This window comes from Panthera leo, chromosome C1, assembly GCF_018350215.1.
Source record: "Panthera leo isolate Ple1 chromosome C1, P.leo_Ple1_pat1.1, whole genome shotgun sequence".
In the NCBI taxonomy this organism is placed as follows: domain Eukaryota; kingdom Metazoa; phylum Chordata; class Mammalia; order Carnivora; family Felidae; genus Panthera; species Panthera leo.
This window is the reverse complement of record NC_056686.1, coordinates 199,557,151-199,569,929: the sequence shown is the minus strand read 5'-3', so window position 1 is coordinate 199,569,929 and position 12,779 is coordinate 199,557,151. Positions and strand designations below refer to the sequence as shown.

At 46.5% G+C, this 12,779-nt stretch overlaps 1 protein-coding gene across 1 annotated transcript in view; it reads left to right on the top strand.

Moving 5' to 3' along the window:
- The window catches only part of MARCHF4 (membrane associated ring-CH-type finger 4), a 106,453-nt gene extending 96,477 nt beyond the window's left edge, over positions 1–9,976 (top strand). The window contains exon 4 of the mRNA XM_042953155.1: positions 9,555–9,976. Within this exon, the coding sequence (XP_042809089.1) occupies positions 9,555–9,922 (368 nt within the window). The 3' untranslated portion in view covers positions 9,923–9,976. The remainder of the gene's footprint in view (positions 1–9,554) is intronic.
- Positions 9,977–12,779: the final 2,803 nt, after the last annotated feature.

The window sequence follows — 12,779 nt, the reverse complement described above, 5'->3', positions numbered from 1 at the left end:
GACATAGGCTTCTTCCATTTTGTGGCCAGAGTCCCCTAGGCTCTTGAGTCTTTTATCTCCAGCTAATAGAAAATAAAAGTGAGCACGGATAAGGCACACACACACACACACACACACACACACACACACACACTTTCCCCCTCATACCCATTCTTTAACCTTGGCCTGATTCATGTTCACATGAAATGCTGGTCACCTGGCTCCCCGTGGATGCAAAGTGCTAAAAATGTAATTCCTTCTCAGTGGCGGCTCTGTACTGAGAAAGAGAAGAGTGGGTTTTTGGTGGACAGTTAGTCATGTCTGTCACAGGCTATGTCATTGAGAAATTTCCAGAAATGCTCTGAACTAGGATAGCCTAAGAGAGAGTGTCCCAGTTTGCCAGGGTAATCTTTTAAAATGCCAGGATTTTAGGGGCACCTGGCTGGCTCAGTCGGTAGAGCATGTGACTCTTGATCTCAGGGTCATGAGTTCAAGCCCCACATTTGGTGTGACTCTACTAAAAAAAGTTGTAAAACAAAAATTAAAATCCCAGGATTCGATTTTATTTTATTTTATTTTATTTTATTTTATTTTATTTTATTTTTTTAAACATTTTTTAATGTTTAATTAGTATTTTTGAGAGAGAGAGAGAGAGAGAGAGAGAGAGAGAGAGAGAGAGAATACAGAGCAGGCTTCACGCTGTGAGCAGCAAGCCCAATGGTGAGGTTTGAACTCATGAACCGTGAGATCATGACCTGAGCCAAAGTCAGACGCTCAACCGACTGAGCCACCCAAGCGTCCCTAAAATCCCAGGATTTTAAAAGACAACACTTTTTAGAATTTGGGCATATTTGCTTAAATAAACTACTTTTGTAACTTTAACATAACTCCTTTGAGATGAAGCCATGTGAAACTTACTTCGTAATAATGCTAATAAAATAAGAACCAAAATTTATTATTCATTATGTACCAAACACTAAAAAGTACTTTACATGCATTAGCTTATTTATTCCCTATAACCTTATGATGTAGTTACTATTAAAATGCCCACTTTCCTGATAAGAAAAATTGAGACTAAGAGGTAAATCACCCAAGGCCATACAAGTAGAACCTGGTTTCATCTGATTTCAAAGCCCATATCCTTAACTACTCTATTATAACAATATAACACATATACATCAAAACACAAAGTACAAAAGACAGCTTATTAGAAATTCAAGTAGAAATTGTATACTCATACCTACAGATTATTATAAAAAAAGATCTCCATAACTGCTGTCTCTGGGGGAGCACATGACCTGCAGCATGGAGGCAGCAGCAGCCCAGGCACACAGCACTGTTCTGTTTCAGATGAACCTGAGTGTACGTTCCCCCAACATGGACAAGCTGTGTGTCTGTGCGCAGGATGCTAAGCCTCTCCAAGCTCAGTTTCCTCTTCTGTCAAGTGCAGATAATACCACCTACATTATGGGCTTTCTGTGAGAGGTACACTAGATTTGCAAAGCCTATTTATTTATGTATTTATTTGTATTTTTTGCAAAGCCCTGCTGGAGTGACAGAACATAGCAAGCATTCAATAAGTACTTGCTATTGTCACCATTGCCATCATCAGCATCGCCACTGTGACCTTCATCACCATCACCTAGAGTGACTGAGCAATGCAGTTCTGGCAGTTTCAGTCCAGATAGTGAGAGCCCTGAGCTTTGTAGAGAAGTCTCATAGGCAAAAGCTACAGTATCTTCGGAATCAGCTTCACACACACAGTTGCAGGCATGGACCCCTCACATATACCAATGCAGGAAATTTGGGGCTCCGAGGACATCTCTCTTCCCTGCCCAGTCCTACCGAGTCAAGCGCATTCATTTCAAGGGGCGTCAGTGCTCTTCATGATTTTCTAGCTGAGGTCTTCTCACAGGTCTCTGCAATGCCCTGGGTGGGCAGAGGGACCAGCAAGGTTCTGGCCCTGATGGGTTTAGAGACATTCTGTACGGCGTGACCAAGGTCAACCAGTCCAGCAAGGACCCCGCTAGGAAGGGAATTGTAATAGAAGTCACTGCCAAGGGGACAGCCTCTCCCTGGACACTGACAAGGCATCAACAGGATGGAAACGGAAGGGGAAGGTGATTTTGCTTCACCCTCATCGAAGGCTTTCAGTATCTTCTGTCCTTTGGGTCTTTATTGCTGAAAGAGTAGGCCAAACCAGGACCCAAAGCATTTGAGTCAAGGGGAGCCTGCCCAAATGAGGCCCCTGGATCCACATCTCATCATCCATAGGGAGACTCCCAGAAGAACATTCTGGTTACACTTCTGAGAAGCACAAAGCTGTCACCATGAATACTGGGGAGGTGGAGGCGCTGCCAATGTCACCTCACAACGCCACTTCCTAACCACCCCACTCCCCTGCAAAAAAAAACAAAACAAACAAACAAAAAAAAACCCAAAACCCTAGCTGGTTAGACTGATCTTTCCCCACACTTGCCCGACAGGTTCTTTACTGCAGATTCTGACAGGGCTGGGCTCTTGAGGGGTAATGTCCGGAAGAGGAGTTTGGCAGCGGTAGCCTTCCGTGTAAGTCCTGCCCCGCAGCTGTGTGACAGTGGACAGCCCTGCAGGGGGGGAGCATTCCCCCACTGGCACTGCTGAAGGCTCCTGGCAGGGGGAGAGGAGGCAGGAGTGGAGGCTTGTCAGCACATCTGCAGGATCAGCTGGCCTCCAGAGCTCCTTTTGGCTCCAGCATCTTGTTCATCTGTAAACAATGACTCAGACTGAGGATTGGGAAGGACAATTAGGAGACGAAGAACAGGTGCTTGTGCGTGAGAACAGGGTTGGCGAAGGAGGAAAAGATATGAGTGAGCTTTTTCTCTTTTGTCATCTCCATCCCCACCCCACCCCCCAATACTCAATATCATGTGGCCAGGCACAGTGCCAGGCATCAGCACACACGACTCATTACCTCATCTAATCTCATAACAACCCTATAAGAAAGGTGGTATCAGTCCCAATTTACTGACAGAAATACTGAGGCTCAGAAGAGGAAGTGACTTACCTAAATCCACAAGGCTAGAAAGTGGTAGATACTCTGCATGTCCGATGCACGTTCACCGGCAAGTTGCCTCTAAAACATGGGACCCAAAGTTCTTTGGGTCCAGAAGAAGAAGCATCCGTTTCTTTAGCTACCTCACATCTTCATGTCTACTGCATCGGGAACTAGAGATTTTTTAAAAATTACCCACAGCTCTTTATTTGATCAAAATCTCGAGCCTTCCATGAGGCAGTAGGCCACGACAAGGGTCATGTTCTAGGCAGTGTTACTCAAGTGTGCTCCACACACAGGCAGGATCAGTGTCACTCAAGAGCATCTTAGAAATGCAAATTCGTAGGCCTCAACCAAGACCTACTGATTCAGACTCTTGGGCCAGAGCCCAGAAATCTGGGTTCTAACAAGGTCCCTGGCTGATTTTGATGCATGCTAAAGTTTGAGAAGCACTGTTGTAGAATTGTCTGCAACTTTTTTGCCACTTAGATGAGGATAGTAGCAGGAAATAGGGGGTGGGAAGAAGGGATTTTGGCATTGCTGAGGGGCCAGAGGCTTCTCTGCAGGCTTCTCAGTTAACCTTGGCCTGTTACCTCCGTATATAATAAGAACAAGTTTTTTTGTCCTATCACAGGTGTTCAAAGAAGCACATAGTAGGTACTCAGGAAATATTACCTAAATAGAATTAAACTGTATCTCACTGCTTGGGACACAGCAAGAGCCAATGGCCAAAATTCAGCAGGCCACGATTGGGAGGCCAATCCCAACCGAGGATTGAGGACTCCCTGACAAAGCTGTGTCATCAGTGACTGAGGGGCAGAGGGAGCCAAGCAGACAGGACCACCCACTCACAATGGCCACCTTCCTTCGCTCCTCATGGGCTAACCAAAGGGCCGCTTCAGCTGGAGGCTCAGGGGAGAGATATGATGACAAGCAAGGGTTCTGACACTTAAGGATCCTCCAGCTCTATGAGGAAGAGTTGCCCCCAAAGGTGGAGAGACATTAGGGAGATGAAGGTGGCAATTCTTCTGGGACTGGATGTCCCAACAATACAGCCCAGGGTGGGGCACCTTGTGGGTGGTTACAAGGTAACTATTAAATTAAATAGAAAACAACCCCAGAGGGGCGCCTAGGTGGCTCAATTGGTTAAGCATCTGACTCTTGATTTCGGCTCAGGTCATGATCTCACAGTTTGTGAGATCAAGCCCCACGTCAGGCCCTGCACTGACAACACGGAGCCTGCTTGGGATTCTCACTCTCCCTTTCTCTCTGCCCCACCTAAGCTCTCTCTCTAAATAAATAAATAAACTTAAAAAAAAAAAAAGAAAAAGAAAACAACTTGAGAGAAGCACCCAGTGAATCAAAACTTACTGAGTTTCTGGTATTGCCATGCATTATAACGTTCCATCCTCTTCTACTATTTCTCTGCCTCCCTTCACCAATAACTTCTTTCCCTCCTATTCTTATTTCATCCTCTCTCTCCATCCACTGCCATTTCCAACTCATCTTCCTTCTCTCCCAACTCTTCAACTTGCCTATTTTCAACTGTCCCAATTAGATGAGCCCCACCCATCTTCCTCCATTTTTTTTTTTTTTTTATTCCACAAGCCAAGGAATCAATAAGTAATTTGTAGAGCGGGAAGCAGAGGAAGAACTAAGGGGAGTGGATGCAAATAAGGTAGTTTGTGCTTTTCCCACTTTTGCCAAACAAGCATTATCTACAAAAACAGGTGCACTTTCCCCCCTTCAGCCTCCTATCCATTAAAGTGGTTTAATTACTTCCTGATCACTAGACAGTTAGATAATTAGAAGGCAGCATTCAGACCAAAAATTTAAGCCACCCTCTTCAATCAGGATAAAATTGTGTGATCAAGAAGCTAATTAAGAATCAAGTGTATGGCTCTTATTGGAAAGAGTTAGTTTGGGGCTTCAAAAGATTCTGCTTCTCTCTCCCTGAGGCCCCTATCTCCTCCATCATCACCAAGGCTTCATTAAACTCCTGTTACTGTGTTGACTGCCCAGGCCTCAACCATTCCTGGACTCAGTCCTCGAGGGGCTTACCGCACAGGGAAAAGAACTTGTGGAACTAATCAACATATGAATGAAGCAGTGCCACAGGACTCATATTCACAAGGTTGAAGGAAGTGATGAGGGTCTGTACACTGGGAGAGAGTGATGAGACAAGGGGCAGAGAGGAGGTCTCCTTGTCTAGAATCAGGCCACAAATAGGGATCCATAGATGGTCTTCAGAAGATATATGAACCCTAAATTCATATGTCTGGTTTGTGTTCCAGGGAGATGGTCCTTAGACTTCATGAGATCCTCAAAGGGGCATGTGACCCAAAAGATTAGGAACAACTGGGTCACAGGGAGATGGTCTCTCCAACAAACTTTTGAAAACATGTGGCCAGAGTGCAATCTCAGGAACTATTGTCATACTAGAAGAAAGAGCGGTGGTGGGTGGCTATCTTGTCTCCTAGAATCACAGTATGTTCAAGGTTGGAGAAGCACTGAGAGGTTTCCATCTGGTCTCTTTGCTTGACATTGAGGATGCTGGAGTGACTCATCACTGTTTGCTCCTGTGAGTCAGCTCTTCCCTCCAGAGGCCAGGCCAGCAGCCATCCCTACACTGACAGTTGCTGCAGGGTGAATCCCGAGTCATCTCACTCCCCATCACAGGGCCCGGCTTCCTGCACCACTCTCACAATATGGACAATCATCACTTTCCTATTCTGCTCATCCCTTAGCTGGCTTCATCTTCCCAGCCCTTCCTCTGGACGTCATCGCCTGTCACCAGCAACTTCTCTGAGTGTTCCTTTCATGGAAACAGCTTCTTCTGAGGACACTGTTTCTTGCTTTCTCAAGTGGTAGCTGCTTTTTCTCCCATATGCTGTATTATACGGGGACTGGAGGTGAGGTCCGCATCCTTCTTATTCTCCATCACCCCTTCCAAACCACCTCTCTTCCTTTATCCTTCAGAAGCCCCAGCCCCTTTGAAGTGCATATCATCATATTTGATTGTCCCTTTCCCCTTGTTGATGCTGTTGGCTGTTGGCCACCTACTCACTCCTCCCATTCCTGGGTGCAGCTGGTTCATGCACTCCCTCCCACTATTCTTGTCTTCAGCATCTCTATGATCAGTGCCTCTCAGTGGAGGTGGTACCATCTCCTAGGGGGGGCATTTCAGAAATGTTTGAGGTTTTTGTTTGTTTTCTAATGTAGTTGTGCCCTAGAATTTATGCTGAAATTTATATTGTCTGGTCTAAATAACGTCTCCTTTGTTCTTTTTTACATTATTTGTCAGTGCATTATATTAATTTATTTTTTAAAAAGAAACCATAGTAGCTTATATTACGTTATGAATTTCACTTCAGGATAGGAAAGGGAATATTAAACTATACCTATTATAAAAAGGGGACATTTGGCCTAATAGCACTGAGGATGGCTGATACAGACAACTTGTCCAACTCTTTGGTTATCTCTTTACTCCACAAGCCTTTTCCTCTAGCCCACCTCAGCCTCTGCTCAAGTGGACATTCCCTAGACCTCATCATCACCAAGAAAAACACCACTTCCAAAATCTGGATTTAAACATCCCACTCTGCCCATCACTCCACACCCCTATCCTTGTAGCTCACTGACTCTAGCAATTCTATAACTTCAAAGAGAACTCTTGGCATTGACCCTATTACTTTCCAGTTTTCCTTTTTTCATTATTCTTTATCACTTTTGTGTATCCCTTTCCTCCTCTCCAGCTCAGACTCCATGGGCCAGTTTAATAATCCCTCCCTTGCCAACATCTGTAAATCTTATGTCTTCTCTTACTTGTCTTTCTTTCACAGAAAAAGTCTACACTAATGAAACCCAACTTTCTTACTCCATAGGTGCACCTAGCCAGCAGTTGAAGTTATGGAGAAAAACTATACAACTCACCTCAAATTTGTGGCCACAAACCTCAAATGGTTGCTGAGCACTGTCAGACAATTCTACCATATCTCCTTTGTAAATTCAGTCTCCCACTTTTCTAAGATAATCATTTCCCCCTTTTTCTTCTCCCCAATAATCTTCAACACTTCCTCCTGTATCCCTTCCATCTTAGCTGATGAATCATAGAAGAAAAAGACACTTGGATGAGAACTACTTGATTTTCTATCAACCTCCTTCCACCTGTGCCCACCAAGGCAGTGGTCACCCCTCATTCCACATGAGCTGTTTTCTCAACAGAATTTAAGAGTTAGCACACTCTTTTTATTGAAATGTGTCCTTCTCTAGACTTCTGGGTCTTTACACTTGCTGGTCTTGCTTCTATGCCATTTATTGCTCATTCAGGACCTCCTTTGCTGGCTCTACCTCCGCCAAAATTCTATCTATCAAAAGGCCCAGGAATCTGTCATTGTCCCTCTTTTCTAATCTGTCTGCCTTCCTGGGCCATTCCTGAGACTTCAGATTCTACCTCTACACTGATGACTTCTACCTCCAGGCCAGACCTCTCTCTAACCTTCAGACTCATATGTTCAACTGTATACCTGGCCCTTCCAGTGACATTTCTAACAGACATCTTAAATTTACCATAATCAAAATATAACTATTAATCACTGTGGTAGGCTGAATAATGACCCCCCAAAGATCCAGGTCCTAATCCCTGGAGCCTGTTAATGTGACCTTTTATGGCAAAAGAGACTTGCAGACATGACTAATTTAAGACTCTTGAAATGGGGAGGGTATTCTGGGTCACCTGGGTGGACTTGTAATCACAAGGTTCTTATAAGAGAGATGCAGAAAGAGACAATGACAGAAGGGTAGGAGATGTGACATTGGAACAAAGAGGTGGAGTGATGTAGGAAAGAGACAGGGAATGCAGGTGTCTTCTAGAAGCTTAAAGGCAAGAAGATGGATTCTCCTCTCAAAGCCACCAGAAAGAAGCAGGCCTCTGATACCTTCTCTATAGACTTCTGTCTCCAGAACTATAAGAGAACACTTGTGTGTTTTAAGCCACTGAGTGTGTGGTCATTTATTACAACAACAGTAGGAAACTAATATAGTCATGGCCACCACCACATAAATCCTCCCCCCTCCGCCCTCATGCTATCCACATCTCAGTAAATGGCACACCACTAGTGTATTGTTGGCCAAAAGCTCCTGGGCTGTCCAGATTTTTCACTTGACTCACAACTTATCTGTCAGCAAGCCTGTGAGCTCTGCCTCTACATACGTCCTGACCACACAATTTTTCATGCAACCCACTGCTATAACCCTGGTAGAGACCACCATCCGTTCCTGCCTGAATCACTACATCACTTCCTGCTTGGTCGCCTGTTCCTGCTGTTCTCCCTCATCAGTTTATTGTTTCACAGGAGCCAGAATGAGCTTTCTGCAGGGTAAACTAGATCACATCACCCCTCACCCCTCCCTTAAAACCCTTCAATGGCTTCCCATTATACTCAGGACAAAACAGAAATCCCTTGCCATGGCTTATAAGGCCTCATCATATTGTGCCCCTCTGTGCCCCCTTATCTCCTTGTAGTTCCTGCTCATCACCGCACCCTGGCCACGTTGACCTTCTTTCTGATGCACGTGCATTCCATTCCCACCTCCTGGCCTTCGCACTAGCAGTTCCTACCACCAACATGCTCTCTCTCCAGATCTTGGCATGGTCCCCCCCCTTCTCATCATTTATGTCTCAATGTAAATACCACCTCCTTATTCACCATCCTTTCGATAAAGCAGGACCCTCAGTATCTGCAGCCAGTGGCTATTTAACCCTATTTCATCTTCCTTATAGCATTTGTCATCACCTGAAATAGTCTTATCAGTTTGGTTATGTGCCTGCTATTGTCTCTCTGCTAGAATATAAGCTCTTGGAGGGCAGGACTCTGCCTGTCCTGCTCACTGCACTACACCTAGTGCTTGGCACGTAGTAGGCACATAATATTTATCTTCCGGTTGTCTGGTATGGCCTCTTTCTGACTCTGCACTGCTTCTGGCCAGTAGAACTGTGTCAAAGTTCTCTTTCCCAGGGGTGTGTTTCAAGAGAATTCGACTATTTGTTAAATAGCGAAGAGTTAACCAATGTAATTCCAGACATCATCTAGCAGGTATGGAATGACCCTTGGTATCTTTCATGGTGCCTTTGAAAGCACACGGTTCATTCAACATCTGCTCAATGCCTGGTGCCATGGCTACATGGTAGAGGGAGGAAAATATATTTATATTATGCCTCAACAGATGATGATTTGGGGTTTTGTCAAGCCAAGAAGTGGGAGGGGTGGAGGAGAGGTGGGCAAACGTGTTGCATGTAGGCACTGGACCATTTCCTGAACTCGTGTGGTAGCCTTCCACCTTCTATTTCTGAAGACTCGTGAAGCCTAGGCATACAGGGGCTCAGATCTGAAAGGGAGGTTTGAAAAGAACAAATCAAATCGATACAAATCCAGCTTGCCCCAATGTGTACATCTGTGTGTAAGCATAGGGAGACCATTTTTCCAGCAGTGACGTCCTGTCTCTTTCTTGTCCTTTTCTCTCTCCCTCCCTGCCCCTCCAGGTCTCATCGTGCACGAGGGACCCTCTGTGTACCGCATCTTTAAACGGTGGCAGGCTGTCAACCAGCAGTGGAAAGTGCTGAACTATGACAGGACGAAAGACCTGGAAGATCAAAAGTCAGGAGGCAGGACAAACCCCCGGACCTCCTCATCCACCCAGGCCGATGTCCCCTCCTCTGAAGAGGAGGCTGTGGGCGCCCCCGGCCCTGAGGAAGGCCCTACCAGGGCGGCCAGCCACCCCTCAGGCCCTCTGTCCGATCACCACTGTGCTTACACCATCCTGCACATCTTGAGTCACTTACGACCTCATGAACAGCGGGGCCCCCAGGGCGGGAGCCGGGAGCTTGTCATGAGGGTCACGACAGTGTGAGGCGAGAGACCTGGAAAGGAGGCCGTGACCATGCACAGAGATGGGGAGGCTGGGCCAGGAAGGGGCCAAGGCCTGGCAGGCCACAGTCTGGGGAGCAGGTGTGGGGAGGCAAAGTGGCATCCCAGGGGCCGGAGCAGAGGGCAGGCAGAAGGCGGTGGGCCTCGTGGGGGCCCTGGAGGCAGGGTCAGAGCTGGAGCGAGTGAGTCGGGTGTCCAGGGCGCTTTTCGTGATTCTAATCGGTCAACCCCCATCCTCCAACAAGAGCAAGAAGAACCAGTACAAACTCAACAAGGAAGCGCAATACAGCTTGAACGTAACAAAACACAAAGACAAAAATCCCAGATGTGCCCATCCGCCTGGGATTACTGCCCTCGGGTGAGGGCACCTGGGAGAAAAGGAGGCTTGGGAAGGGCGACGGTGAGGTGGCAGCGGTGGCGTCCCTGTGTGCGCAAGTGGTGGGAGAAAAAATGCAAAGGGGCAAAGAGTGTGCAAAGGAAAAGCACTGTAGCCTGCCTTGTTTTCCCCTTGAGTTTGTTTGTTTCTCCCTGGGCTGTTTTTGGGGCAGTGGTGGGGAGGGAGAGGGATGGGTATGGGCTGGCAAGGATGACAGATGGCATTTGTGGCTCCTGGGCTCATCTGGGTGGGCAGGATTCCTGACTCAGATGGCTTTAGGGGCTCTGGGGCAAGGTGCAGGGAGGGAGATGTTGGTGTGAGCCCCCAGAGGGAGGGAGATTTCGGCTTCCTTCCAAACCGGGAACTCCCAGTTTCAGATGGGCTCAAAGAGGGTTTAGGTTTGGAGATGGGTGTCTTTTTGTGCCCTTGTTACTTTATTTTCTGGTGGTTTGGCTCAAAGATGTTTACAAGAAACACACACACACACACACAACTAGAGAAAAGTACAGATTTCCTGTGGGTATCTCAAGCACAGTCCTGCTGCTGTGGCTTCAGCCTTCAAAGCTGTCAATCCAGGAGCGACTTTCCCAACTACCCAACCCTGCCCATGGCCAGGACATGCTCAATGTCATGCCTTCTCCTGCTTTGGCGCATGCAGAGACCCAGGGCCCCCTAGGGCAGAGCACCTCCCACCCAGGGGCCCCCCAGGATAGCTGTTGTAGCAGATGGGAAGAAATTGGCTGGATGCGTCCCAAGGAGTGGAGTGGAGACCAATCTAAGTATTCCTTGCAACTTGGGACCCTCACCCGAGGGTGTAATCCCTCAGTGCTACATACTCCCCAGTCCCTCCCATGCAGCGAGGCAGGGCCCAGGGACCCTGTCAGGGAGCACTGTCCCTCCAGCCCAGACTGCTGGTTCCTGGGGCCTTGCCAGCAAGGCCACTGGGGTGGTCACCTGCACAGTTTCTCATTGTCAATGCACAATGGCCGCGCCATCCATGGGTATTAAAGGGACACTGTCAAGTACTTTTTTAAACTAGTTTTTAGGGTTTTTTAAAACTCTCTGTTGTTTGTATTATTCTCTTAAAAGCTTGAAAATAAAATTTCTTTCCCTATCATTAGTGTCCTTTTCTATATGTGAGTTTTCCCTTCTTCTGCCCAGCTCTCCCTCTGTGGCATAATCTTGCCTTCCCTTCTCTCTCTCTCTCTCTCTCTCTCTTTTTTGTCTGTTCCACCCCTAGTGTCTTCTTTCTGGCTTCCTACAAGATGGATTTCTTGAAGATTAAAAAGAAGAACAACTCACAAACTCTCTTTAAATTTCTGCACAGGACTCCTAGAAGCAGAGATCATTAGTGCTGGAAGAAATGTGGAGAAATTTTACCCTATCGGGTCATTTCAGAGAAGCTGAGAGAAACACAGGCCAAGGAATGTGTTAGGACCTCATTCCCATGAAAGTTTTCTGTCGAACATCAGAAAAAAAGCTCCCGGGGCAGGGCTCTGAGAGAGGGCTTGCATATATCACCAGGCAGCAGATAAGACCCTTCCTCCCTTCAATTTTCCCAGGCCCTTCTGACTCAGGCCAGCAACAGGCCAGGCAATGTCCTTCCTCAGTGGGAAGTGCACAGGCTTAGGAAGGTTCCTCCCCTGGTGGAGCTTACAGTCCAGCAGCTCAGAAAGGAAATAATAATTGGTGAGAGGCCAAAGCCCACATATAAGGAAAACATACAAAACAAGTGAAACCGGGGTGCCTGGGTGGCTCAGTCAGTTAAGTGTCTGACTTTGGCTCAGGTCATGATCTCACAGTTCGTGAGTTCGAGCCCCATGTTGGGCTGTGGGCTGACAGCTCGGAGCCTGGAGCCTGCTTCCGATTCTGTGTCTTCTTCTCTCTCTGCCCCTCCCCCACTCACACTCTGTCTCACTCTCTCTCAAAAATTAAAAAAAAAAAAAATTACAAAATTTAAAAGAAAACAAGTGAAAACTGACAAAATGGTACAAGTAAAGGTGTCTATTTTTCTACGGGTTCTAGGAATGGGCCATTCAGTTTAATTCAGTATTTATGGAAAATGTAGATGTGTTAGATTATTTCCCAAAAATACTAGAATGCAACAAAATAGGCATATCATCAACACTATAGTGGCTGTCATATCATCCTTTTTGGGTGATTCACAGGACGCTTCAGAATCTTATGGTCATTCGGGGTCATTCAGAATCTGCTGTACTGAATAAGAGGTGATTACTGAAGTTCTAATAGCATTCTGGAGTTTGTTGGGTCTTGACGATGCAAGCCTCAAAAGAGCAAAGACCTTGTCTGTCTTGTTTACTGCCTCACATCCAGGACCTACAGTAGTACCTGGCACACAGTAGGTGTCTAATAAATATTCCGAATGAGTAAAACACTCTTGAAGGAGTATGGGAGTGTCTTCGGCATGCAGGAGACCAGCCTCCTACTCCGTCAGCTTACATGG